This window comes from Haemaphysalis longicornis, unplaced genomic scaffold (assembly GCF_048455015.1).
Source record: "Haemaphysalis longicornis isolate Haplotype H1 unplaced genomic scaffold, Haemaphysalis longicornis Haplotype H1 scaffold_1, whole genome shotgun sequence".
NCBI classification, from domain to species: Eukaryota; Metazoa; Arthropoda; class Arachnida; order Ixodida; family Ixodidae; genus Haemaphysalis; species Haemaphysalis longicornis.
In genome coordinates this window covers 468,488,093-468,510,907 of record NW_027526203.1, presented here as the reverse complement: position 1 = coordinate 468,510,907, position 22,815 = coordinate 468,488,093, and the positions used below count along the sequence as shown (strand labels likewise).

At 46.9% G+C, this 22,815-nt stretch overlaps 2 protein-coding genes across 3 annotated transcripts in view; one reads left to right on the top strand and one right to left on the bottom strand.

Moving 5' to 3' along the window:
* Rpn10 (regulatory particle non-ATPase 10) overlaps positions 1-16,260 on the bottom strand; it is a 34,430-nt gene extending 18,170 nt beyond the window's left edge. For both annotated transcript variants that reach the window (XM_077688114.1, XM_077688115.1), the window contains exons 1-6: positions 16,093-16,260; positions 15,735-15,875; positions 15,551-15,662; positions 15,371-15,457; positions 15,239-15,307; positions 15,100-15,161 (exon numbers count right to left, since the gene is read on the bottom strand). In XM_077688114.1, the coding sequence (XP_077544240.1) occupies positions 15,100-15,161; positions 15,239-15,307; positions 15,371-15,457; positions 15,551-15,662; positions 15,735-15,875; positions 16,093-16,118 (497 nt within the window). In that variant the 5' untranslated portion in view covers positions 16,119-16,260. The remainder of the gene's footprint in view (positions 1-15,099; positions 15,162-15,238; positions 15,308-15,370; positions 15,458-15,550; positions 15,663-15,734; positions 15,876-16,092) is intronic.
* Positions 16,261-16,979: 719 nt separating this feature from the next.
* The window catches only part of Sec8 (exocyst complex component secretory 8), a 63,665-nt gene continuing 57,829 nt past the window's right edge, over positions 16,980-22,815 (top strand). Inside the window, exons 1-7 of the mRNA XM_077688113.1 lie at positions 16,980-17,168; positions 17,418-17,458; positions 17,560-17,648; positions 17,821-17,883; positions 17,964-18,102; positions 18,212-18,300; positions 18,381-18,457. Of these exons, the coding sequence (XP_077544239.1) occupies positions 17,097-17,168; positions 17,418-17,458; positions 17,560-17,648; positions 17,821-17,883; positions 17,964-18,102; positions 18,212-18,300; positions 18,381-18,457 (570 nt within the window). The 5' untranslated portion in view covers positions 16,980-17,096. The remainder of the gene's footprint in view (positions 17,169-17,417; positions 17,459-17,559; positions 17,649-17,820; positions 17,884-17,963; positions 18,103-18,211; positions 18,301-18,380; positions 18,458-22,815) is intronic.

Here is a 22,815-nt window from a genome sequence, read left to right as displayed (position 1 = left end):
TCCACCAAAAGAAAACCCTGAGGAGGCCACAACGTCGCAGACTTTTCGATGCGGCCTCTGCAAATCGAACGACCACGACATCACTTCCCGGAAGTGCCCTACTAAGCTGGAGGCCAACAAGAAAGTCCGCGAGCGCCGCTTGAAACGAAGTGAAAGGCATGCCGAAGCCCCAGTGCTCGAAAAGGTGCCGATTTACAACCGATACGCTGCTTTGACACCTTTAGAGGAGGACTTCCCCGAAGCAGAACCTGAACCGTCAACAATGATGACGTACAGCTCGGCAGTCAAGGTGCCACGTGCCAGACGTCGACGTTCGCCACCTGTGCAAGAGCAGCTACCACTTACTGATTTAGATGAAGATTCCGAAATTGAAAGCAGGCTGGATACACTGGAAAAAGAAATTCAGCGGCTCAAAGAACGTCGTGCAATGCTTCAGCGCCGGCGTGCGAGTACCCGCCTTACGGACACCCAAACCACGAAAGTCTCTGTTCCTCCAGGTAATCAAGGGTGTACATCGAACACTATGTCTCCACGTGAACTGTTGTGTTTTGTCGTGCAACAACTCCAGACTCTCACCTCGGTTTTAATGGGTAACCTCCGCCAATGATGGTACCTGTTAATTCGGGCTCATCTGAGAGTATACTGCAGTGGAACTGCAGGGGCATAACTGGAAAGGTCGGAGAACTTCGCCAACGCCTTCTGTGCGGGAAGCTACGTGCATGGGCACTACTACTTCAGGAAACTAATGGTCTCCCTTCCCTTTCTGGATTTGTGGCGTATTCGTCTTCATCCATCTTGGACCGCCGGAGTCTTAGGCCTAATGTTCCCCCAGGAAAGGTAGCCGTCTACGCCCGCTCCAGCTATCCTCAGACCCGCATCGACCTGGCGCGATGGTGCACACTATGGCAAGAGGTCGTCGCTGTACTCGTTCGCCTCCCTCACACAGACGTAATCATAGTGTCGTACTATGCTCGCCCCTACAGTGGCCGTGCAGCCAGACTGAGCCTTGGCTGGGTATCACATCTACGTCAACGGCATCCCGGCTGCCCAATTTTGGTCGCGGGGGATTTCAACGCGCCCCACACTACATGGGGCTATGTCACCTCCAGTGCGCGTGGTAAATGTGTGTATGACACTTTTGTGGACGCCCAGTTTGTGCTACTAAATGACGTTTCAGTGCCCACACGTCGGTGTGAACGTCCACGCGATACTCCTCGCTCGCCTGACTTAGCTTGGTGGTTAGGAAGCGGCGCAGTGACGTGGATGTGTGAACCAGACTGCTGGGGCAGCGATCACCATCCGGTTCATCTCGGCCTTTCTCCCGGTCGTAGGGATCGCCTTCGAAGACTGTGTCGGGTGGTGGACTGGGACGTCTATCGATCGGCGTCAGCTACGATGGTTTCCGGCCCCTTACCTGACCCGTGTCCCAGGCTCCGTGCGGCTTTGGATGCAGCAACCCGCACTACCTGGGTGGAGGAATCCCGGCCGGCTCCAGACCTGCAGCTCTGCCGTCTGTGGGCCGCCCGCCGCCAAGCTGAACTTGCTTCAGTGAGGAACCCAACGTCAATCGACGCTCGGCTGAAGCTTCAATGCCTCACAGCAGCAGCACGTCGACATGAACGACGACTGACGCGCGGCCGCTGGCTAGACTGGTGCGCTTCGCTTGGCCCTTCGTCGTCGAATTCTTCAGTCTGGCGAACATTTCGAGCTATGGAACGCGGTCAACGCCCCCCAGATCCAGCGGCTAGTGCACTTCTAGCATCTGGGCAAGACCCGTCCACTTTCGCCTATACAGCCGCAAGTAGCTTCTTCCCCGCTTTTGACGTCCAGTCAGCTCCCTTTACTGTGCAAAACAACTTGCCGAATGGAGCCGGTTCGTTGCCTACGAGTGGAGACATAGCAGGGATTGAAGCTCCTTTCACAATGGCGGAACTCTTGGCCGCCATCGACCATGCCAAGCCCAGAACAGCACCGGGACCGGATGGCGTTCCTTACGAGCTCTTCAAGAACACTGAAGGTACCACCCTCGATGTATTACTTGAGGCTATAAACACAGCTTGGACTACAGCCATCATTCCGGATTCGTGGTGCCACGCGGAAATTGTTGCAATTCCGAAGCAAGGCAAGACCCCAGACCAAATTTCTAACCTTCGGCCAATATCTCTTACATCGACGATATGCAAGCTGATGGAACGCATGCTAGCGACACGCCTTTCGTGGTGGCTGGAGCGATATTCGTGGTACCACCCTGGTCAAATTGGATTCAGGCCACAATTGGGTGTTGAAGATGGACTCGAGCATTTCTCCTCTATGGTCCTTATAGGAGGTCGCTCTCGTCGGATTCGAACGGTCCTGGCAATGGATATCAAGAAAGCATACGACAACGTCAGCCGCGAAGCTATTGTTGCGATCCTTGAGTGGCTCAAACTTCCAAGTCGTGTATGCACATTTGTGAACGCCTTTTTTCGGAACCGCACCTTCTCTGTTCGCTTGGCCGGCAAAGCTACAGGCCATTTCACCTCGTATCGAGGGGTTCCACAGGGCTCAGTGCTGGCGCCAATATTATTTAATATCGCCTTGCTTCCCTTAGCCTGGCAGTTGGCGGGAATTCCGGACGCAAAGTACATAATGTACGCCGATGACATTACTGTATGGTCTGTGCACCCTGAAATCGATGTACAAGAAAGAGCACTACAAATGGCGTTAGACACAACCAACTCCTGGTGCGCCAAGGTAGGGCTTGAACTTTCAAAAGAAAAAACGGCATATATGTCAGTGGCTAATAACAACGGGCGCCGCCGACTTGGGAACCGACCTGTCCGGTTGTTTATTGATCAGCAACCACTACAAGAAGTTTTAAGTCTACGGGTGCTTGGCCTCGACGTTGCCTCGTCAGGATCTGCGGCTCCATGGGTGAAGGGGGCAAAGGAGAGTGCTGCACGCACAATCCACCTGATACGCAGAATAGCAACAAAGGCTGGCGGGTCGCGAACTAGAATTGCTCGCCTCCTTGTGCAGTCTATTTTACAACCCCGACTCGTGTACCAGGCCCAGTTCCACCATCTTACGATGAGGGACTGGGATCGCCTCGAAGCAATTAACCGCGATGCCATGCGGGCTGTTACTGGTCTGCCCCGAATGACCCCGGTTCCAACTCTACAGGCCGAGGCCCAGCTCAACACTATCGATGAGCTGGTACATCAACGCCGTTCTGCCCGCACCTGTAAGCTCTCGAACATCGTTGCAGCTGCTGCACTAGCCCATTACATGGGCTTTGTTGTAGCAGATACAACTGTGAAAGGGTCGGAACTCCCTCCATGGCAGCGAGTACAGCTGACAAAAAACAAACCCATCGGTCGTCTCCGTCGCCCAGTCCCTCGCAAGGCCACGGCACAGGTCTCTGATCTTCATTGTACAGACACCGACGCAATCATTGCGTATGTAGATGCCAGCGCTAAAAATGGCATGGTACACACCGCACTGGTGTGTCCCCAGCTACCGGAGGTTGACCAAACCTGTTCATATGCCGCCAATCCACTGCCACCCGTGTATCTTACTGAATTAGCTGCAATACATGATGGACTGGTCTCATTACTACCTTTTGTCCGGGCGGGGCCGTACTCACGACTAATCATACGGACTGACTCTACGCAAGCCATACATGACATTCGTCGCGTGGCACAATCGACATCCTTTTCCGATGCCATTCATCGCTTGGCAAGAAGCACGGCGCTGCAGATACGCATCGAATGGGTGCCCCGCTCATCTGTGCCTGGCAATACGGAGGCAGACTCAGCTAGCCACCCGAGCACAGTCATGCGGCCACTACTACCTTTCCCCGAAGACGCTCGCGGGCACCTGGAACGACGAAAGGAAAATCTTCGGCGCACCACACGAGCACTCATACCACCGTGTGGTTCAAACCTCCCTGGCGACTTAACTCGCCGAGAGGAGGTTGCGCTGCGGAGATTACGCGTTGGGGTGGCCCTTACGCCGTCCGTGACTGCCTCCTGGCCATCGGAATACCGCGGCCCATACGGATCCACCTGTCCATTCTGCACCACTGCCATTGGGGACGTGAATGTGCAGCACCTGCTCTGGGCCTGCCCGGGATTGCATCAAGTTCGCCTGCGGCACCTTCGTGCAACCGGTCTCCACCCTGGCCGCCCTCCTGACCTGCAACGCTGGGTGCATGGACCGTGTCACCGACAACTCCTGAACTTTATACACGAAACTAACTTGTTCGTGTTTCTGTAAGCGCCTACATCTATTATGCCGCAGGGCAAACTTTCAAATTAAAATAAAAAAAAAAAAAAAAAAAAAACCCAACCGCAACTTTTATCGTACAGCGTAAAACCAAGGTTCAGTAAGCACTTTTTTCTTGGGCTAGGTGAACTATCACAGCGGTCAGCAGCACGACCACACATCTGCGAACGCTTTCCCGCCTAAGGAATGCAGTCGATAGACAAGATATTTTGGGAATTTGGGAGACGCTTACTGCACGAGCGCTGTACAAGAAATAAACATCTAAACTGCTTGAAATGCTGAAACTAAATGAAAATGTGAACAGGCTATACATTATATATCTTGTATTTCCCTTCCACTGCCAGCGCTGGTTCGTGGTTGAGTGGTGTGGAGTGCTAGGTATGTTGTTGTGCGAGTCTCAAGTTCGAATCCCCAATAGTGCAGTTTTTTGAAATATTTGTTTTTGGGCAATGGTTTCTACACTCAATTCAACATTTTTGCGCTTTAACGTCCATTGCTCCACGGGTGAGTTCGCACAACGCGCGCAGACTGACACTGACGCAATAGCGAGTTCTCGTTGGCGTGCTGTTGCCATAAGCACCGACTGCTTGCGGGCAGAGGCACAGGCCAGAATCAACAGACCCTTGGCTTGGTGTGAACACGCTTTTTACGATACAGGCATGAGCCAGGCAAGCTCCAAAGATAGGGGAAAAGCGCACCGCATTTTGAGCATCTGTGGTGATGCAAAGGGTGTTCATCCATGGCGTACGCCTCGGCTAGTGATTGCTACGATTCCAAGCTGTCCTTGTAGGCCTATCTGACGCATTTTACGGCCTACAACATGGCAGAGGTGTGGTATGCCGATTACCGAGATATCAAGAATGCCCATCCAACAATAACGTCGGACGAGTGAACAAAATAAACGCAAGTCATGTAGTCATGCGTTGATGTAGTGACTTATTTGTCCTTTCCACACCCGACCCGAAGGCTCACCCATCTGGTATTTTTTACTTGACATCTCCGCAGTTTTGGTTAGTGGTGCAGGCACTCTTTTTTTGTAGTTTTTTTGCACCTGACCAAATTTGCCCATCATGTATTTTTCCCTTGATACCTCTGTACTTAGGGTGGGCATTTTTTTGGAACTTTACAGAGACTCGTATAAAGCAAGCATATCAAATTAGGCACCTGCTTTATACAGGTAATAGCAGACCCAATGTTTGCTACTAGAAAAGCTGTTAAAGGGGCCATTAAGGCAAAGAGAGAGAGAGAGAGAGGTTCCTACTGCCCTCAGATAAGGGTACTGAAACGAAATGTTTTTTGCTCTGGTTTCTGTTTCATTCCATTAATAAAAGATCCGTTTCCATGCAGGTCCAGAAAAGAAAGGGGGAGGGGGGTGTCATCATCGTTTGTTGCAAAAAAACAAAAAAAATCCCAATAATGAAAATATGTTGAGGGAATTAGATGTTAATTATTTTTTGTAAAAATGTAGGTAGGAAATTGCTGAACTGCACTGCAACCGTGGCTTTGTTATCACAACGGTGCAGTTTTCAACCAATGAACCACCAGTTCATTGCGTGCTTTAGTCCTCCCTCCAGCACATGATTTGTCCAGGATAATTTTCTCCCTATGTATGTGGGGCGTACCATGCTCGGTGGCTTCCTTCATGCTAACGCCGCCAGCGTCATCAAGGAATCTTTCTGCCTCTCATCATCCTTCGTAGCCGACTCACTCCTGACCAGCTGGACTTTAGCAGTGATTTCAGAATACTTGTTCATGAACGACAAAGGACGCGCACTGCCAAGAAACTTGAACTCACGAGAGGGCGAATAAGTGCACGCCAAGAGTAGCCTCTTTTATGGGTTTTACAAAGCGTGTCGTCTATTACCAAGAAACTTGTACTGAGAAAGTAACATACTGCAGCTGAGTGTAAAACTGCGCTAAGCGGTGCAGATTCGTGATGTTGCAGCGCAAAGCTGACAGAACAGGATGGAAGAAAACGGCAGGAGTGCTGTCCTGCTCACAGTTTAGTAAACGGCACTTAAGATAATAAAATAATTTCAATCACGCCGAAACCTGCTACAAGTCTGCATCATGTGGATCCCAGGGCATGAGTCCCTAAAGGGTAGCATCTGATGCGACAACCTAGACCTCACTCCAGGCAGTTACCAAAACAGGTACATCCCCGGGACACCATAGTCAGCCTATTCTCAAATGAACTAGGGACATCCTTGAACACCCCAGCCTTACAAGAAGAAAATACCGCATCCACATCCCCAACTCCCAAAAGGAAAAGCAACACACCTACACTGACTTCAAACAACTCATTTCCACATATCACACAACTCCGTGTGATGCACCCCATATTATACAGTTACGAAGGAATCTTTTACGGGTCAAATAAGGGAGCTCCAGTTACATCGCTTAATAGTACTAGCATAATTGGCCTTGTCTGCAAGATCGCTATGTGAGAAGCACTGCCAGAATTTTCCAAATACGGCCAAAACTAGACACACATGACAATAGTCATGGATGGCCTAGCTTAATATATTTTTGGGCTGTTCACTGTCTGCTGCAACTGTCGAGAGGCCAAGTGCTCGGCTTCAGTTTTAAAGGTCTGTAGTTCAAATATTGGCAGAATTTTTTTTTTTTTTTCGGTGAGAGGTTTATCAGCTTCAGTTTTTTACCCGGATATGTCACTAGCAACAAATGAACCAACAGCCCGTCAGATCTGAAATTATGAAAGTCCGTCACATCTGAAATTATGCATTTAAGTGATTCGTAGATGCATTTACTTAGTGCGTGAAAAATCGTAGCATAGGTTCATTCTTCATTTGCGATTTGATAATTTGAAGGTTTGACCATTGATTGGACACACTTTTAGCGAAGGTTGGACACACTTTTAGCGAAGGTTGGACGCACTTTTAGCTTTTACACTTCTCTCAACTTTCTTTAGGAAGGGAGGGTAAATTTTTTCACTTGTCTCGAGTCTCGTAAGCCTTTAATTAAAGGGACACTGAAGTGAATTTGTCAAGCTCCCGGTTTTGCTTGCACTGCGTAGACTGGCTCAAATTAACACACTTTTCATCGTTTATCCGGTTGACAAATCGGTAATTATTTTATAAAGCGCGAAAGAAGAAAAACTACCACGCGTGGTCTGTGGCGGCCGCACCAACTAAAAGTTGGGATGATGGGAGGAGATGCACCGTGATTGGACGATGTCTAAGATTAGCATTCAAACAAGTTTCAGTTTCGGTTCTGTAAAACAACATGCTTGACATCTGACGGCATCGTTGGATGGGCATTCTCGATTCTCAGTAATCATCGTAGCGTGCTCTTGCCATGTTGTTGGATGTAAAATGAGCAAGATAAGCCTCCCAGGACGGCCTGGAATTGTAGCACTCTAGCCGAGGCCTACGCAGTGGATGAACGCCCTCCACATCTCCGCAGACGCTCAAATGCCATGCGCTTTTCCCCCATATTTGGAGCTTGCCTCACTCATGCCTGTGTCGTAAAAAGCGTGTTGGCACCAGGCCAAGGATCTGCCGATTCCGGCTTGTGCCCACTGCCCGCAAGCAGTCTGTGCTTATGGTAACAGCATGCCAATGAGAACTCGCTAGCGCGTCAGTGTCACCCTGCACGTGTACTGCGAACTCGTTCATGGAGAAGTGAATGTTACAGCACAAAAATGGTGAACTCCGTATTAAAAACATCAACCGAAAAAAAAAAAAAAGTATTCTCGGGGATTCGAACTTGCGACTTTCGAAATAACATACCTAGCACTCCAGACCACTCAGCCACGGGCCGGCGCTGCAAATATGGGGTATATAATGTATAACCAATTTAAACTTTTATTTAGTTTTAGCATTTCGAACAGCTTAGCTGACTGTTGTATAGTGCTCGTGCAGTAAGCACCCCCCAAATTTACAGAATATCTCACGTCTAGCAATTGCATTTCTTAGACAGGAAAGCGTTCGCAAATGTGTAGTTCTGCTGCTGACCGCTGTGCTTGTTCACCCAGCGCAAAAAAAGTGCTTCCTTCTCCTTAGTTTTATGCTGTACGGTAAAAGCATCAGTTCATTTTATTTCCTTAGTACCTATACTGACTTTGCTGACTTCTCCCACTTTCAAGTGGCCCTAGATTTTCCTTCTAGTGTACACGTCAGCGAAGCATTGCAAGTGCGCTTGTGTGCAGCGACCTGGACTTGGAGCTTGATACAGTGTACGAACTAAGAAACTAAAGAAACTCAGATTCTTCCATTCACAAACGTGCCGTGGCTTAGTTTCAACTGAGCGAGCGAATTGCGACGACCCGTCGGCGGCCGGCGGACTAATGCAGGGCTGACTGACTGTCGGAAGGTTGGCGAGCCGTGCAGTAGCGCAGCAAATTGCCACCTCATCTCCTCCTGACGTCACACGAAAACGCCACAGAAAATGGGCGAGGATGCAGAGAGGAGGACAGCATTTTTTAATTGATTTTTCAACTAAATAAATTTGCGCAAACGCACTCAGAGTGGTCGAAACATGGTCTATGGACCTCGGGCTACAATTTGCGCTAGTAATCCCGCAATGTTTACAAATCACTTCAGTGTCCCTATTAGCTAAGAAAGCAACTCATAAAAATGTTCACAAGTTGCAATAAAGCAGCGTAACGTGACACACCGCTACTAGAAAGTGACATTTATTGAAGGCCAATGATTATATGTACACACAACTCCTATCCGTCACACGTACATGCGCGACAACAAACTTCGACTGCTTCCACTAAACAGCTACATACAAGCTGCTTCTCATCTTCGTTAGAGCCATAATGCGAGTGCCTGTTTGGTTCTGCCCTTCTGCTACAGCAAAGCATGTAGGTCTTCACGGTCTAGGCACTCCGGTGACTATTCATAATTTAATCGAACGAAACGAATGCAAATCTTTAACTGGCTGGCAATGCATGCAGCCTTCTTTGCAGTACACGAAGTTTGCGTCCTCATTTACAATCTCTGTCCGTTGTTAGCGCCTGTTCAGAGCCTGTCGCATCGTTGCCCGATCAATGCGCAAGCAGGTCACCCTTGTCAGCAACAATATACAGCTCCCTCCGCCTCCACAAGAGTGCATCGATGCACCGTCGCTGCAGCAGACAGCGGAGGAAGCCGCTTCACCAGCGTAGTTCGCGATGTAGCTTGGGATTGCACCCCCGCACCCTGTCGGCTCTCTCTGTGCGCGACAAGGCAACCAAAAATTGCCCTGCGACGGTGCGCCTCGGTTTCATCAAGGACAGATGGTGCACACCGGTGCGGTATATAGAGGACAAAAAGGCGCACCAGCACGCCCGGGTGTGCAGCGGTGCGGCTTATCGGTTTATAGAGGATAAAAAGGCACACCAGCACGCCCGGGTGTGCAGCGGTGCGGCTTATCGAATATGCTATAAGTTGCGTAAGCGCACCCGCAGTGGTCAAAACATGGCCTAGACCCTTGAAGGCCCGCAGAAGCTGGATAAGCAATTTCATGAAGCACATGAAATTTTTGCCATCACAGTTGCATGTGCCAAATAAAAACATTTATGGCCCTATATGTGGCACCATGTTTTTACATCTACGTGGTAGAGTCCCTGCCTAATAATTTTTCCTAATTTTCCTAACTTACCTGCTGGTTAAAATCACACAAGTATGGTAGTTACCAGAAGTTGGTTCTCAAATTTAAACAAGGTTGTATTTTGTCTCCAAGGCCCCTTCAATTGACAGGGTTTCAAGTAGCAGTTTTTCTGATAAAGGTGGGAAAAAAAAAAAAAAAAATCCCGCATCTCTGTCTGACTACCATGATGGTTGAACGCGAAGCTTTCTCGTGATGGATTCCTTGGTTGGCATATCCCACACTGGAAGTATGAGCTACACTGGAGGTATGCACCACTTTTCTATCATAGCCGCAGCAACTCTCGGATATGCACTCCATAAGCCCAACGTTTGCACACCCGAGTCACTCTTCCCTCTGCTTCGACCTAATGGAGCTGTCGCAAAGCTTCGCAGGAAAGTGTTCCAATTTTTCTACCCTTCACCCATGATCAGCATCGTCATTGAAGAAAGTTGGCCTTCCTGCAGTGTGTTTTCACACATGGACATCAGTAAGATGCTGAAAGCTTCGTTTAAGAAGACAGGAAACACCTGTGTCGAGTTTTTGGTGCACATTGAACATACCTTGATTGTCTACGTTAATCTGCAGCCCTACCCAGTGGTGCGCCTTTATTCTTGGTGTAGCTTAGTAATGCAAAGGCCTCCAAATTTGGAGAAGTTCGAACTGAGCCAGTAATGCAATTAAGATTTCAAAATGAGCTTTTTAACCATTTACATTACAGCACGTGAAGGTCGCTTTTAACACACACATGCCCTGCAGGCTCCCGCAAGAATAATTCTGCTGGGAGTTGGTATGCATGTCATTTGAGGCTTCAGCAGCCTGACATGGCTGTTACTGCTTGGCCAAAGCTCGTTCGTGCAGCCTGTCACTCAGGTGGCATGAGCTGCAGCAGCCGACACACCGCTGAAACCCATCACGTGCAAACACCAGGCCCCCGCACCTGGCGGCCTCAAATTTTCATGCATTTGTGACCTAAATAAAATTGTATCAAGACATCGAAACCCATTTGAACGGTGTTTAATTCCTCCACAGGAACCAATGCACAAACACCAAATTACTTACTCGTTCTTTTTCGACTAAAAATTACCACGATGGTAATTTACTTACTCAAGGCAAGGCAACTTACTGCATGTCTTGTTGACTGCCAAACCACAAAAAGTACAAAAAAAAATATCTGACACACACCAAACTGCCTGCACTTAAAAGTTTGGTCAACTAAAAATACCCTGCATACAAGGGAAACTTCAGCTGGTGCAGTATATATGCAGACACAACAACAGTAGCTGCAAGATATATACACCAGTATAATGGTCCCATAAATTCGCAGTCCAGATAAATGGAAAGAGGTGATCAAGTTATGCTGCCAGCACGCACGTGCAAGCAACTGCAGTCCACCAATAACACTTACTCTGGGACCTTCTTACATGCCCACAAAAGCTAAAACATTTGCTCACTTGACACTACGCTATTAGGTTGACAACACAGGTGCTGGTAACAACGTTGCTGCTTTTGACAGATTTGCAACCCACCTTTAAATTGTTACCTTTACAAAACACCTACTGTCTTCAAGCCAACGATGTGGCACCACTCCAGGAAATGCGGCTTTTAGCACTACGTTTTTTTCAATAAAAATATAGCACCTGCTTACGAAAGGCTTAAAAAAAAAAAGTGCATTTATAAGGTGAGTAAGCAAGCATGAAAAGTGACACTTGGCACAGATACTGAAACTGCGACTACTGGGCAACAATGTAAAATAAACTCCAAAAAAGCGCATATGGAAGGAAGCCGATAGTCCCCACAACTATACTCCATTTCATACATCAAGTGCAACGCTGTTAAAGCTAGCGCTCTTGTTTGCGCTGTGTGCTTCCGCAACCAAAAGTATTGGGTTGCTTGCGGTGAGCCAGAAACAAATGCTTCGCCGGCAACCTCAAAGCATAAATATTTATCATCTTGACAAAAAACGCCCGTGTTGCCGGAAAAACGATCGAAATATGCGAGTTTGTATTTTATGTTTGTCGCTTTCGTATCAGGTTTTCGCTCTCCAACGTCACCAAGTGACCCGTGCTATTAAAAACACTACATTGTAGTGCTGTCCTGTTCGGTCGTGAAGTGTATACAGCCGGAACAGTCATATAACTTCTGCAAAAACTGAGTGGAAGAAAGGAAGGAAAGGAAGAAGTTGGAACCCACCAGGAAATCGACCAGAGGTGCTCTCTTATAAAGTTTGTTGTTTGAACCACGAAAGTCAGCCTCCTCTTGCAATATTTGTGTATGACACACAATCCGTATTGCCCCTGTATGCATTTATGTATGGCAACAAATCTCCAACTCATGAGCTAGTACTGTTATTTGTCACAGCATTAACCTATACCATAGACATTTCCTTAACACAGAAAAACAGGCCATAGCAAGGTTCCGTAAGTAAAAACAATTGACCTATCCATGATTCTCTTGCGAATAAGAGCCTAGCTTAAAGAGCTCTCTTTTCAATCACAAAAGAAAATATAACTCTTGCTTCCGGGGTGAAACATTGTAGTGAAGAAGTAAATAAATCACGCACAAGAATTCACAAAAATGTTGCACATATTCGGACTGGAAAGGGGCGAATAACAAATTTAAAATATGTATTATGCGTTTCTGTGCCAGAAATTAGTATTCTAAGGTACATAAATCTGCTTTCTGGCCTTTCTCATGAATAACAAATGATACGTTATTCGCACCAAGTGCTTCGGGCAACTCCACAGTGCAGTGCCAAAGTTGGTTCCAAACTGTTTCGGTAAAAACTGAACACGTTGCTCTGCTGGCGGCCAGGTATAATCAATAACATGCTGAGTGTTTTAAAGGGGCCCTAAATAGGCTTCCGAAGGTCGCCATTTCAATCGCGCAATCGCTAGAGTACCCCTTCACGACAACGTGTACCAAATATTACACCTCTGCGTAAAGCAGGGGCCGCACAAACACGAAAAAAAGATTTCACTTTCTCTCCTGGCTCACCAACCATACCTTGCCGCCACACTTGCGCGCTCTGACGCAGTTCTTTCCGGCTCTGACGCGCCTCTATGACGCACGAGACACTGCCCAGTGCGGCGCCGCGAACGCGAACCACAGCGACAGCGCTCACCGTGCAACCGGAATCTGGTGGGCGGAGCATGCGCGTCGAGTGCTAAAAAAAAAAAAGCGCGCGCAGGGCTTGGCGCAGCCAATGACTGCACGTACATCAAGGAGGGTGATGGATTGCCCTGTTTCTCTCGGTGGTCTTGCGCCGGGTCGATGACGTCGCGGCTTCCACAGTGCTTCGGAGGAGCTACTAGAGGAGGAGAGCCCCAGGCCTTATGGGTGGCCCCTTTTAATGAGCGATAACTCGGCTAATACTTAACGAATTTAAACAATTTTTGCGGGATGACGTTCCTTGGATAGTACTCCAGTGACTGCGCACGCAAAATCGTAAGATTCGGCAGCCTATTTAGGGCCCCTTTAAGAGAGGCGAAGAAAGAAGTGGATCCCCTGGGCAACGGCGAAAACGAAAGTTGAAAGTGAACACCTGTTGGTAATTCACCCTGGCTTCAAGCAGCTGTGCTAACTAATCAATGAATTAACATGTTTTTCTTAAACAAAGTTCTCACTAGAATCAACGAGGTAAACTGGCAATGCTGCAGAATCGCGACAAAATCGTCATTGCTGATCAAACATCGGTGCGAGCTTGTTACGGCCCGCACAAATGAGCATGGTATGCATCCAATGAACCCATACGTGCAGTTCATTTCCGCATGCGCGTAGTGTTTAAGTTACTGGGAACGAAATAAGATTTAGAATTGAACTCGCAGAAGATGATAAAAAATAAGAAGAAACGTCGGAACGCGGTTTCGAACCCAGCGTCTTTTCTGCAGAGCGACACGTAAGACCACACGGCTACAAAACCGCACGGAACGACACACCTTCTTTCTTTGCGTACTACTTGTGTAGCCTTCACAGCGTTGCACTTGATGTATGAAACGGAGTATAGGGTGGCTAGAAGGAGGTATGAAAAGCTGCCGCGAAAACAGGTCGCCGAAGCGCGCTGCCACCGCAAAGGGCGCTGAATGCACGGGCATCGTCGGAGTGAAGCAGACGACGTGCAGCGGCGCGTTACGCGGCTCAGAAATGCATGGCAAACAAACACGAAGACTGTTTCCAATAAAATACGACGCACCAGCACCCCCATCATGCACTCTACAGGGGCCGGCGACGGAAGTGGCGGCGGCACGGCCAGGCATGGCGCAGCGCCCCCTGCAGCAGTGCCCCTGGCGGCAGCGGCACACTGAGGGACACGACCCCGCCAGCAAAACGAGCCGCGCTTTTCACCTCTCCTCCTGGACACCCTACTATAACACTAACTTACTCGTTTATCCCCGAGCCCCAATTGCAGAGCATTCAGCTGTTAACTGGTCAGAAACTGCTGCAAAGGCGGCCCGCAGAGCATCGACAACATGAGTGCACATACCATGTCAGTCTACACATCCGAAAGGGCAGGTTGTGATGAAAGATAACGCGCGAAATTGCAAACCACCACAAGCCCGACGGGTTAGCTTGGCTTCTTAGGCACGGCGCAGGCTCCACAAAGATTGCTTTAAAGTGTAGCAACATGCCTTTTGAACTACTCATTAGATTTGTTTTTTGGCATGCTGGAGGCACACTTGCGTGCCGACTCCCTGCAATTCCTTTAAAAACTAACACACACTAAAACCTTGGAGTCTGTCAAAATATTGCAAGCCATAGCGATCGTGTCTGCAGCAGGCATGCGGCCCTACAGAGGAGCTGCTGTTGCCACTGTCGGCAGGTAGTGTGGCTAAAGAGCGCGAGGGGAAGTTGCGCCCTTGTTTCCGTAGTATGGATGTCACGACAAGTGCAGCGCGAAGTGCCTGCGCTGAAAAACTGGGCGCGCATCGTATTTGTAGCGTCAGCCACACTACGAAAACAACAGTGTAAGTTAACCCCGCATTCTTAAGCCGCAAAATCAGCCGACAGCAGCAACCGCAGCGTCCCTGCAGGGCCGCATGCCCGCTCCGGCCACAGTCAACATAGCCTACAATATTTCGACAAAGACTACATACGGACCCTACTGTCAGGAACGGCGCATAAAAATACGGGATCTTATTACCCTGTTAATGCAGTTTTGTACTCGGCTAACTTGGGGAACATATGACTTGCACATTGCTTGTTTTCAGGAAATGCAAGATTTCACAATATCAAACGTACCCACTGCCGTCTTTCCCATTGAGCGTGTTGATGAAGGTCGACAGCTTCTCAGTGTTCATGTTCTGTAGAAAAAAAGGAAGTAAAATAACTAAACGCGTCAAAATGAAAATGACAAAGAAAAAAAGAAAAGAAAGCTTACATCCTCTCCGAAGTTGACGATGTCCACATTCACCTTCTCTTTCTTCAGGCGCTTTGCAAGCTTGGAGAGCTAGAAAGAAAAGAAATTTAAGTTAATCCACCACACAACACTGCTTCAACCGACAGTACGCACCTCCTTCGAGTCGGTCTCAATGGGACTCCCCACGAAAACAACAATGCGCATTTTGTGGTTCTTGCCCTGACGATGCTTGAGCACGAGCTGCGAATATTAACAAATGTCCACGTTACAGCAGTAAAAATTAATGGGGCTCTTTACTATGCGAGTCATGGCGACAGAAACGGGCGTACGTACGTGAGCAATGCGGATAGCGGTCACAAAATTGATGTCGCCTTTAGGCTGCACCTGATGGAGCTTCGATAAAAGGCGCCCAACATCAGTAGTAAGCGTAGCCAAAACTTCGGAGCTGCGCAAGAAAGAAAAAAAAAAAACAACTCGGAACTGACTCGAAAATATCCTCAGGGGATTCCTTCCTTACCTTGCTAATGTCAAAAGGCCGACGTTGTTTTCTGGGTTCGAACGGGTCTTCGAATGGCAGACCAAACTAACAGCCTCCACCTGTGCTTGAAGGCGCGTTGGTATAAAATCTCCATTCCGCATATACTCGCTGTTGTCCACACTGGAAAATACGTGTGAAGAGTTGATTTAGAATGAACTCTTGCAAACACAGACGTCTGCACGCGTTCTAGGCCTACATTGGAATGCAAGTCATGTTCAACAAAGATCGCGCAGCACAGACTGCTCAAGGATGAGTTCACTGCACATTAAGTTAACGAAGTACAAAGACAATGCCAGTTAAAATTACACGCGAGGAATTGACTTACACGATTACTCACCAAACAACAGTGCTTTCGAGGACCATCCCGGCTAGCAGTCGTCGCTCACCCTCGGCTGCTGGCTGGCTGCTGGCTGCCACAGAACAAGGAGGATTTTGGCTGCCTAATTTTCCGGCTCGCGCTAGCGCTGCTAGCGCGCTCGCTCGCTTGAAGCCTCCTTTATACCTTCTGTGCCTGTTTATAGCCGCCAAAAGAACCATTGGAGATGTCAGGTTTTCTTTCGCAAGGGGGCGCAGCTAGCCAGCTCAACTTAATTAATCCGCAGACAGAGCGTCCTTCCTATCCTTCCATTTTTTCTTCCTGTAGTTAGTTTGAAGCACAGAAGCTGTATCGCTAACCACATGGAGGGATTTTGCAGGCGATTTGGGGAGCGACGCGACGCCAATATTAGAGCCGTAAAGGGAGCAACTATTTCCTAATACGTTTATTTCCCGTTTTTGTGACAAATTCACGCATAAAGATACATTGCGGCCGTGTGTACTTCAATAAGTCGTATTGGGCGCTATGCGGCAATATTTGAATCGCGTTTCGAATTCGCTTTCCACCTGTTGCATGTACGTCGTACGCATGCAGGAAAGAATACTCGTCGTACGTGTGTATTTTCTCTATTCAACAGACCCCGGCTGCGTCGTCTGCTCCACCGTGGGTGGGCTACGCGCGCCGCATGGCGGTGCCTTCGTGAACCATTCTCGACGGCTGTGGCTTTTCTCGATGGCTGTGGATTTTCAAGCTTTTCTTGAATCCAAGTCACCCCACGCCAAAGGTTTGCATACAGCATAAAAATTCTGCGTATTTATATATAACGCCAAAAGCTTCTTTTTTAGTCTAACTAAGATTATAAATATATTTTTTATATTGGAATACTTTATTTTTGGCGGTGGCTGAAACGGTGATCGCAAAAATGGCGTAACATGAACTCTGTCAGCGGCGTGAGTGCTTGTGACAGACCTGAGAAAAGTTGGTGCCGTGCCTCGATGGTTTCTGTTTGAGCACGTTACAGAGGGATGGCAAACTATGCCAGTTCATCCGGTGGTCCTGTGCGGCCACCGAGAACCTTCAAGACGACGAAGGACTCGGTGATGTTGATTTATTATTTCCGTGCTGTTGCTCACGTTGTAGGCGGATACTAACGTAGTGCAGCTGTCTGCGCTGTGTCAGCGCTGTCCTGCTTTTTCTGGTGCTCTTAGTGGTAGTCCAGCTCAATCAAAATGCAAAGTGACACCTAGAAAGTGTGCTCCTTTTCGCCCAAGCTTTGCAGTTTTGATCAGAACCAGACCTCCGGGTCACACGCCAATCGCTAAAACACGCCCTTCGTTTATTTTCAGAATGGCCTCCTTATATCGGTTATCAGATCGCTTTCTGCGAGGTAAATATGTTTTTTTGTTATTTTTGCCACGCACGGCTTACTAGTAAATCGTCTCTGTTGACTCACCGGTTGTTTCCGCCTCTTTTCTTCAAATTTAAAAGCCAAAACAGCGCCGATCGGGATCGCGAGAAGGCCAAGCTTGAGAAGGACTTCAAACGCAGCGATCAAAAATTGGATGACTTGGTTGCTCGTGAGTAGTGGAATTGATTGCATAATTTTCGGATCTACCTACCCGTCATGTGCCAGTGCCAACCAGTTGTGCCTTTGCTTTACTTTCGCATTCCGCCATGGTAGTTGCTGTGCCATTGTATAATTGAGTTCCTTTGCGCCATGAAGTGTGACGGTTGTCAATATTTATCCAGAGAACAAGGAGGACCTTACACGGGCCATGCAAGATTTCAGCAAAATATCTTCAAGAATATCAGGCAAGTGACTATTACTGTATGCAGATTGGACACCAGACGGGTGTTTCGTAGTGCTGACAGGCGAGGTGGAACTTTTGCAGCGTCACGCAGCAAGGTGCAGTGCATCAAGGAAAAGCTGACAACATGCAAGACCCTTCTTCACTGCAAGCGGGATGAACTGAAAAAGCTCTGGCTTGAAGCGGTTGAACACAAGCACGTGCTCCAGCTGCTAGAAGAAATGTGAGAAATCATCTAGTGGCAGGGCACCTCCTTTTTCTTTACTTTATGCATTTTTCATTCAAAGTGCATCCGACACTGATGCTTCAAGGTGACACCATTTCTATTGCAGTGAATCACTAGTAGAAGTGCCAGACAAGATAGATGCTTTTCTTGATAAGAAGCAGTACCTTCATGCTACACAGCTTCTAGTGTGTTCTGGTGAGTGCTGTATTGGTTGTGTTAATGCACTTGTGTTGTGTAGGCATATCTTACCTTCGGTTGCCTTTGTGTACCTTTAGTCAACCTTGTCGAAGGAAGTCTGGAAGGTGTAGAGGCACTGAAGGATGTGAAAGGAAAACTCGTCTACAAGAAGGAGGTGAGCTGTGCCCATCCCGCCCACCCCCTTTTTTTTTTTCGCTTTTAATCCTGCCAGCCTTTCATCTGACCTTTAATGTTTTCGAGTGCAGCCCATATGTTCCCAGGTGTTACACCAGGATAAACTATTGGACTGAACTTCAGCTGCTCTTTTTTTGTGTGTGTGTGTGTGTGGGAGTTTTGTTTGCATTCAGTTCTCAGCATGTGCCATCATTATGAATCCAAAACTTGTAAGAATGAGAGCAGCAGTTCGTTCAAAGGAAGTAGTTCAAGGCAAAAAAAGCGATTGAAAATCTGATGAAGCAAAGAAACTAACTTATGTTAGGTTGCTTCGGCCAATTACTCTGTACTTGTGCCAGTTCTTAATTATAATTCATTCATTTAATTCATATGAATGAATTAAATGCTTATTAAAGGCTTAATTCATATTCTTTCTGATGGAGGCAAAAAAGCAAAAACACCCGTGTGTTCGAGATTTCGGCACACGTTAAAGATACCCAGGTGGTCAAAATTAATCCGGAGCCCTTCACTGCAGCGTGCCTCATTGCCTGTGTTGTGTCAGTTAAACCCCCGTTAAACCCCCATAACTAACCAATTAATTCAATTTCTGTTCAAGTTTGCCTCACTTTATCTGTTAAATGCTATCGAATTACTTTACTAGTAGACAGTTTGAGGTATCTTACAAAATATGGCAAAAAAGTGCTGCATGCTGCATTTGTATAAGGGGTGCTTAGTGTGTTTTTTTTTTTCCTTCATTATTCAGCTTTATGCTATATGTGATTGACTCTTGGTTAGCGCTGTCATACACACATGCTCGGTTAGTCTCATGAGGACAGCCTTCGGTTGCTGCCACTGTGACGTGTATTTCATAATACCAAAACATTGCTGTTGCCACTAACCAGCCCTAACACAACCTTGCTCAGTTTGTACATGCTCAGTCATTTTGAAAGGCACAATAACTTATCGACTAAGTTCAAACATTTTTTTTTTTGCTATCATTTTAGTATCATTGTTCTAGTGGGTGTGTAAGGTTGCTGATTTTACCAAAATAATGTGTGCATGAGCCTCTGGTTTACACAGCAAACATTGAATAAGAAATACGGAGGGGAAAGGAATACAGTAATTACAAAGGCACTTTGAAGTGCAACTGGTGAAAAACAAATGGTGCTCAAATTGAACTTGAGGACGGGTTGCATAAATGCTATTGTCTAAATAATTTGACTACATAGTTTCTCGCAAAATGTTTTTAATTAGTACACAAAGCTGTGTGATCAGTATCCATATTTGAGGGGGTTAGTGCATGGCAATAGAAGGAACTGCTCATTGGTGTGTGGTAGTTGATTTTGGTGTTAAATGATTTTGGTTCATATAAAAAGGCATTCTTAGCAGTGGTTTTTAATAAAGCATGTGGTGACCCTGGGGAAGTAAGAAGGGTAAAGAATGAGCAAACAAGATAAGATAATAGAGAGGTGGGGGGTGGGGGCAAGCATCGGAAGGTCAACAGGCGATATTACACTGGTTGCATTTGATGCTTGTTATATGATAAAATCGGTGGCTAGGTTTTTAATTGATTCCAAACCTGTACTAAGATGCGATTGTGAAGGATGATAATGTGTACTGAAGCTGTATGGCCGAGCGAACGTACTTTATGCTGGCAGAAAAAAAATTTGGCAGGAGTAGATTTTAACTGAGAATGCAGAAGACTGAAAGCCAAGTCTGTGTGAAGTGTCTGCATAGGTGATTTCTTTGTGGGATACCCATAATAATGGCGATGTCAAGTGCACGCAAGCTTCTTGTACACTTCAAATCTGTGTCTTGGCACTGAGTTAATGCTGTGAAAGGGCTTGATTGTGAGGTGTTTATGGCAAAATGACATGACTATACATTTGGCCGGTTTAGTGGCTATTATTGATTTATTGTGGCGTGAAGAGATGAAGTTAACTTTCGTGACCGCGCCTATTCAAAATCGTCTAATTTGAACGATACTTTTGGAGCGCGTTTTCATAGCGTTCCAGTCGTTGCTGAAACAAGTAAAGCTGTTTGGAGTTAGATCAGAAAATTCCCTTTAAAAATCAGTTTTGTTTTCATTTTTGGAACAAAAATGGAATTTTTGACACGCGTTTGAATCACCTAGGTGTGGAAAAGGGGCGTGGTCATCGCGCGTCACTGCTACCAAAGAAGAATGCGTACCACTCGTTATTACTCTGCATCACCGTTTGGATTTTGTTATCAGGGCACGAATGGTGAATGAGTAAACGATTTTCAATCGTCAGGTTTGCACTGTGACAGTAATAATCCCTGAAATCGGCTGAAAATGTCAAGCAGTGCCTGTTTGCAAAGCTACTTTATGATTTTGGGCAGTGTTATTGTCTTAGCGCACGTTGTTTAAAGTTGTGTTGTAGTTCTACTTACTACAGGACCATTTGCGAACAGTTTACAACAGTGTTGGTTTCGTTTCTGCATCGTGAAATTCATATTTAGCGCTACTACGCAGTTACCCAACTTCAAGGCTACCTGCCATGGCTCCTTGAGCATCCGCGACTGATCCTCGAACAAAGCATGCCGCTCCTGATTTCACCCAACCCTAACCCGATTTCTGCGATAAGAACTTCAGATGCAAGTCAAAAGATCACACCCAGTCGCCAGATATCCGTTCCGATGAGGAGGGCGCTTCAAACTGCCCTTACACACTGCGAGCAGTTAGCCTGCCAGTTTAGTTTCCATACAAGGGCATCTCCGGGGGTCTAGTGTTGCTGCTTAGTGGAACTGTCTACTCGAACGGAGTCTCCAGTAAACTTTGTACTGTTTAATTTCAGAAATTTTAGGTAGCGCTGCAATGGAGGAGGCTCGTTGTGCTGATCTTTTTTATTGCGCAACAGCTACTCGGCCGAAGTTTGCAGGGCACGATTCTAGCGCATCACACCTCATTCCTGCAAGCAAGGCAACAATAGCGAGTCAGAAGATGATAATAAAGTGCAACTTTATGTTTTGAGAGATAACTGACCGTGAACGTCAACAATCATCAACGACGGAGTTCCATTTTCAATTTCATGCATGTTTTTCCACATCGCGTGCTTGTACCAAATATTGTGCTGGCTGTAAATGCAAAGTCAGTCATTGACAAGGTGTTTTTATGCTACGTAGGGGCAAATTGGTGCCTCTGACCACCCAAAATTGCACATTTTTAAATGGAGGTCGGGCTTCACCGCATGGCACGAGCACAACGCGTGCATTGATTTGATTGGTTGTAGGGTTTAACGTGCTGACGCAGCGCAGGCAATGAGGCGCGCCGTAGTGGAGGGCTCCGGATTAATTTTAACCACCTGGGGATCTTTAGTGTGCGCCGAAATCTCGTACACACGGGCGTTTTTGCATTTCGCCTCCACCAGAAAAGCGGCCGCCTCGGCCGGGAATCGAACCCGCGACGTCCTGCTCAGCAGCACAACGCCTTAGCCACTGAGCCACCGCGGCGGGTCCACAACACGTGACAAGATTTTTTTTTATATCTGACAAACTGTTCCGCGCAAGTCGACATTTTCTAGGGTGTGTTTTTGAAATGTTTCCGTACAAAATGTGTATTCTAATTTTTTTCTACTACCGGTGGTTTGTTATACGCAACCTCTTTTTCATTGACAACTTGACGAAAATTTTGATTTTGATATTTTTTCGCACCTATGATATATGAAAATATTTGAAATACTGGTGTTATTAGAAAGGCCGTCAAATAATCTGCATTTTGCCTTCCTGTAATTAGTGCCTAACTAATTTTTTTAGCGAAAAAAAAAATGTTTTCTTGAACACCTAAAAATCGGTCAATTTTCCCAAAAGAGTTAAGGTTGTTTTGTAGAGCGCTGTTGTAGGCAGAGGAATAGGTGGGTTATATATGATGCAGTAATCAGCAGTAATCTTAATTTCATTTTATTCTAGTAGGTAAATTTTTTATGTACGTGGAAATAACCGATTGAATAGCCTTGCATCCTTGTGGACTCCTGCTTTGACAGCAGCATGAAGGGAGTGTTTGTTATTGCCAGAAGTTAATTTATCCCGGCCATTCAGGGTATGCTTTAGTCTGTGTATGTTGTGAGAAATTCCAAGAGTAGAAGTAGGAGGTAATTGTTTAGCCCAATGAAAAGCCTTTGTAAAGTCGCATAATATATGCCAACCGTTGGTCATTAAGGGTAACAGAGTGGATACCTGGAGAAGGCAAGCGTTGCAGGGGGCGGCAGAAAGTTAGATGGGCAGATGAGATCAAGAAGTTCGCGGGGAATAATTGGTCGCAGTTAGCACAGGACCGGGGTAGTTGGAGATTAATGAAAGAGGCCTTTGCCCTGCATTAGGCGTAGATAGGCTGGTGCTGGT